Consider the following 6,000-nt stretch of genomic DNA (forward strand, 5'->3'; position numbering starts at 1 on the left):
GCTGCCATCTATGGGGTCGCACAGAGTCAGACACGACTGAAGCGGCTTAGCAGCAGCAGCAGCATGGGTTAATTTTGATGCAAATATTTGTACAGTTTGTTGGAATTGACCAATAGAAGAAAGAGAGATTTTGAGAGCCTTCCTTGAACTAGAGGATAATGTCCTTCCTGGGCTGTAAATTGTAAGGTTGGTGCTGGGAGACTTCCACCAAAGATGTTGAGTCAGAGATTCTTCTTTTCTGGGGGGATGGGCTTGATGATGGGATGTTGAGGATGCTGGCTAGTTAATACACTTTCAGCCTTATGTATAAGGCAATATAATAAAATCTGAATATGCATCTGCAATTATGGTCCATATGGGTACCTTCTGAGAAAAGAACTGTTATCTCCCCATGGCTTAGATGAGGAACTAGAGGCTTATAGAGATTCTGTTATTTTAGGGAGGGAGGAGCCAGGATTCAAGCCTCCATTCTGACTCCAGGTCAGAGCACTCCTATTTTAAGATTCTAAACACGACACTAATAGCACTTGGGTACTGAGCACCGCAAAGAAGGTTGAGCGCTGAAGAACTGATGCTTTTGAAATGTGGTGCTAGAGAAGACTCTTTGGAGTGCCTTGGACTGCAAGGAGATCAAACCAGTCAATCCTAAAGGAAATCAACCCTGAATATTCATTGGAAGGATTGATGTTAAAGCTGAAGCTCCAATACTTTGGCCACCTGATGCAAAGAACCGACTCATGGGAAAAGACCCTGATGCTGGGAAAGCTTGAGGGCAGGAGAAGAAGGGGACAGCAGAGGATAGGATGGTTAGATATCATCACCAACTCAATGGACATGAATATGATCAAACTCTGGGAGAGAGTGGAGGACAGGGAGGCCTGGTGTGCTGCAGTTCATGGGGTCACAAAGAGTTGGACACGACTGAGAGATTGAACTCCCAAAGTTCACCAGAACCCATGTCCATTGAGTTGGTGATGCCATTCTACCATCTCCTCCTCTGTTGTCCCCGTCTCCTCCTGCCCTCAATCTTTCCCAGCATCAGGGTCTTTTCCAGTGAGTCAGCTCTTCCCATCAGATGGCCAAAGTATTGGAGTTTCAGCTACTATATCTGTCCCTCCAATGAACACGCAAGACTGATCTCCTTTAGGATGAACTGGTTGGATCTCCTTGCAGTCCAAGGGACTCTCAAGAGTCTTCTCCAACACCACAGTTTAAAAGCATCATTTCTCCAACACTCAGCTTGCTTTATAGTTCAGCACTCACATCCACACATAACTATTGGAAAAACCATAGTCTTGACTAGATGGGCCTTTGTTGACAAAGTAATGTCTTTGCTTTTAAATATGCTGTCTAGGTTGGTCATAACTTTCCTTCCAAGGAGTAAACGTCTTTTTATTTCATGGCTGCAATCACCAACAGCAGTGATTTTGGAGCCCCCCAAAATAAAGTCTGACACTGTTTCCACTGTTTCTCCATCTATTTCCCATGAAGTGATGGGGCCGGATGCATGATCTTCGTTTTCTGAATGTTGAGCTTTAAGCCAACTCTTTCACTCTCCTCTTTCACTTTCATTAAGAGGCTCTTTAGTTCTTCTTTACTTTCTGCCAGAAGGCTGGTGTCATCTGCATATCTGAGGTTATTGGTATTTCTCCCAGCAATCTTGACTCCAGCTTGTGCTTCTTCCAGCCCAGCATTTCTCATGATGTACTCTCCATATAAGTTAAATAAGCAGGGTGACAATATACAGCCTTGATGTACTCCTTTTCCTATTTGGAACCAGTCTGTTGTTCCATGTCCAGTTCTAACTGTTGCTTCCTGACCTGCATACAGGTTTCTCAAGAGGCAGGTCAGGTGGTCTGGTATTCTCATCTCTTTCAGCATTTTCCACAGTTTATTGTGATCCACACAGTCAAAGGCTTTGGCATAGTCAATAAAGCAGAAATAGATGCTTTCTGGAACTCTCTTGGTTTTCTGATGATCCAGCAGATGTTGGCAATTTGATCTTTAGTTCCTCTGCCTTTTCTAAAACCAGCTTGAACATCTGGAAGTTCACAGTTCACATATTGCTGAAGGCTGGCTTAGAGAATTTTTAGCATTACTTTACTAGCATGTGAGATGAGTACAATTGTGCAGTAGTTTGAGCATTCTTTGGCATTGCCTTTCTTTGGGATTGGAATGAACACGGACCTTTTCCAGTCCTGTGGCCACTGTTGAGTTTTCCAAATTTTCCAAGTTTTCCAGTTTTCTATATTGAGTGCAGCACTTTCACAGCATCATCTTTTAGGATTTGAAATAGTTCCACTGGAATTCCATCACCTCCACTGGCTTTGCTTGCAGTGATGCTTCCTAAGGCCCAGTTGACTTCACATTCCAGGATGTCTGGCTCTAGGTGAATGATCACACCATCGTGGTTATCTGGGTCATGAAGATCTTTTTTATACAGTTCTGTGTATTCTTGCCACCTCTTCTTAATATCTTCTGCTTCTGTTAGGTCCATACCATTTCTGTCCTTTATTGAGCCCATCTTTGCATGAAATTTCCCCTGGTATCTCTAGTTTTCTTGAAGAGCTCTCTAGTCTTTCCCATTCTATTGTTTTCCTCTATTTCTTTGCATTGATTGCTGAGGAAGGCTTTCTTATCTCTCATTGCTATTCTTTGGAACTCTACATTCAGATGCTTATATCTTTCCTTTTCTCCTTTGCTTTTCACTTCTCTTCTTTCCACAGCTATTTGTAAGGCCTCCTCAGATAGCTATTTTGCCTTTTTGCATTTCTTTTTCTTGGGGATGGTCTTGATCCCTGTCTCCTGTACAATGTCATGAACCTCTGTCCATAGTTTATCAGCCACTCTGTCTATCAGATCTAGGCCCTTAAATCTATTTCTCACTTCCACTGTATAATCATAAGGGATTTGATTTAGGTCATACCTGAATGGTCTAATGGTTTTCTCCACTTTCTTCAATTTAAGTCTGAATTTGGCAATAAGGATTTCATGATCTGAGCCACTGTCAGCCTCCGGTCTTGTTTTTGCTGACTGTATAGAGCTTCTCCATCTTTGGCTGCAAAGAATATAATCAGTCTGATTTCGGTGTTGGCCATCTGGTGATGTCTTGGGTTGTTCCAAATAATTGAGCCATCTGCATTCTATTCAAAGTCCTTTAAAAGCTCATAAAAAGCAATTTAAAGCATGTAAGTTATCCTAATACACTACTGAAGAATTAGATTTTAATTTGCATAGGTCAATGGACAGGATTTCTTACATAAAAATGATTTTTTGCCCTTGTTACATGGGATGTTAGTTCCCCGACCAGGGATTGAACCTGTGCCCCCTGCAGTTGAAATGGGGAATCTTAACCACTGTACTGCCAGGAAAGTCCCCCAAAAATGTTTTTATATGTATGACATATATTGATTTGACATATATATATATATCTACATACAAATGCATGTGATATATACATATATATTGTTTAAATAAAGAAAAAATCAAATCTATTATTAGTGTATATGTATGTATTGTGTAGAGCCAACATCAGATTAAAACACAGTTTTAATTTTCACATGGTTTGACATTTCTAATAAAACTCATGAAATGATTGCCTCTTGGATTTTAAATTGTCAGTCATAGTCTAAATGGGCTGTAAAATTGCTTGTTTTTCCATGATCTCTAACTCCAGAATAATTTCTATTCAAAACCTTTCCCCAAATTTCAAATATGAGGCTTTATTTTAGTCACTCATTCTTCCCTCTCTTTAGAAGTTTTGAATTGTTTTCCTTGAAATTAAAAGTTTTAGGAGGATTCTGTAAAAATTGTTTTGGGAGGAGGAGGTTCTTTCAAATAATAGGAAAGGAATGCTGCTGCTAAGTCGCTTCAGTCGTGTCCGACTCTCTGTGACCCCAGAGACGGCGGCCCACCAGGCTCCCCCGTCCCTGGGATTCTCCAGGCAAGAACACTGGGTTGCCATTTCCTTCTCCAATGCGTGAAAGTGAAAAGTCAAAGTGAAGTCGCTCAGTCGTGTCCGACCCTCAGCGACCCCATGAACTGCAGCCTACCAGGCTCCTCTGTCCATGGAATTTTCCAGGCAGGAGTACTGGAGTGGGGTGCCATTGCCTTCTCCAGGAAAGGAATAGATAGCACTTTATTTTCTTAAAGAAACATGGGAAGCACATGAGCATAATGTCAGGGGATTTAATTTTTTTTCTCTCAGCTTGATACAAACGTCGTGGATTTCTGAAACATCCAGTTATCAGGAGAGTTTTCTTCTTTTTTTTTAAGTTTTAGCGGGGGCGGAGGGGCGGTCGGTGTAAATTCCTCACACTTGAGCGCCACCTTGGCTCTTCCTTGCCTTCCAGGTCTTATTCTGAGGCCTTATACTGCCATTGGTCTCTTCCGGAGAAGCCAGACCCCCTTTGCATCGCCCAGGGTCTCCTGGAGTTCCTCAGAACTGGAGCTGGTGGAGAAGACAGCAGCCCTAGTAGGTGCACCGACCCGCAAGCCTAGATTCCCTAAGCCGGCTCCCAGGCGCGCCCGGAAATCCAGTCCGAATAGGCACAGTTGCCATGGCACCAAAGATGCTCCCCAAGCATCCTCATTCCCCCGAGGAAAATGGGCCCGGGGCAGACGCCTCCCTCCACAGTAGTCTGGCAGGAGCGCCCCTTCCTGGATTTGCCAGTACTCCTACCCGTCTCCTCTCCAAGAGGTTAATCAAGGTTTGCTGCTCTCCCCACTCCCGCCCACCCCCGCGTTTCCATACGGTTTGTTCACAGGCCCCTCCTAGGCCGGGGGTGAATGCTCACTTACACTGACCGCTGCGAGGGAATTGTTCGGTGAGTGCTGCCTATCTTCAAATCAATGCCTGCCCAGAACAACAGAAAGGGCCTCAGATGTACTGGTTTCCACAGAACCATTGTCAGGCTTCACAGAGACCGTTTTGAACCTAATAAATAATGTCAAAAGTCTCTATCGCAGCCCAAAAATGTTCCTTTTGAAGCATTTCTAATAGTATTTTTGTTCTGCGGTGTCTCCCAGTGTCACAAAGAATTTGCCCCTCACAATGGGGATGGGGTACATCGCGTGCCGCTTCACCGTGTGCCGCAGGGATGGGCCCGACCCCGCTTTGTTCTGCTCTCGCAGGTAAACGGTTTCACTTGCCAACTTGGGCTTCAGTTTAAGGATGTTTTCTAAGGGCCTTTTGAATCTCTAAACAGAGGTTTGGAAAAACATAATTGAATGTCTGTAATTTAATAGTTAACATGAAATTTTAACATGGATTACTCTCCATGTGCCTAGGGGAATTCTTCAGGCTATATTAAGGTTTTTCTGTCAGAAACCTGCAGCTAGAACCTCTTTGGAGGCCCCTGAAACACGTGGAACTAAGGTTAATGCAGAAGAGACACTTAGGGAACGTTTATATCAACTTGTGGTTTTAGGCAGTGTTTTCGATTTTGGTTTAAGGTCAGTTAAACATAGCAGCTTTTCACTGTGAGGCAATGCAGAAACTAATTTAGCAAATGATTCTATGAGTTTAGTTTTTTCTCTTTTTAATGTACTGTTTATTTCACAGAGTGAAACACAAATCAATATTACCACGACATTCACACGCAGTTTGAATTGCAGGTTCTTGCAATTTTTCCACAAATTTGGATTTATAGAATTTGATACATGGAGGCTGTAAAATCCTACTGCATTTTCCCCTTCAGTTCAATATATATAAAATATATATAAAGCATATATACTACCATATGTATACTATATGTAGTATGTCTACATTTTTGTGATCAGGGAACTCTGATGTGGTGTGTATTTTTTTTTTAAATATAATGCCTATAAATACCTTGGACACTAGTGTCTTGTGGAATGCATTTGAGATAACATGACTCAAAACTCTATTCTAAATATACTAGAATCCATGTAAACTAGTAGAGGTCAAAGTAAGGGCTTCTTTAAAAAAAAATGAGGATCAAAGCTAAAGAGAGCAGTCCTTCATAAATACTTCGAGAA

At 42.2% G+C, this 6,000-nt stretch overlaps 1 protein-coding gene across 1 annotated transcript in view; it reads left to right on the top strand.

Moving 5' to 3' along the window:
- Positions 1 to 4,805, top strand: part of CUNH12orf42 (chromosome unknown C12orf42 homolog) — a 124,470-nt gene extending 119,665 nt beyond the window's left edge. The window contains exon 2 of the mRNA XM_040233919.1: positions 4,501 to 4,805. Coding sequence (XP_040089853.1) covers positions 4,501 to 4,805 — 305 coding nt within the window. The remainder of the gene's footprint in view (positions 1 to 4,500) is intronic.
- The last annotated feature ends 1,195 nt before the right edge of the window (positions 4,806 to 6,000 follow it).

The sequence above is a fragment of the Oryx dammah genome, unplaced genomic scaffold, assembly GCF_014754425.2.
Source record: "Oryx dammah isolate SB20612 unplaced genomic scaffold, SCBI_Odam_1.1 HiC_scaffold_29, whole genome shotgun sequence".
Lineage (NCBI taxonomy): Eukaryota > Metazoa > Chordata > Mammalia > Artiodactyla > Bovidae > Oryx > Oryx dammah.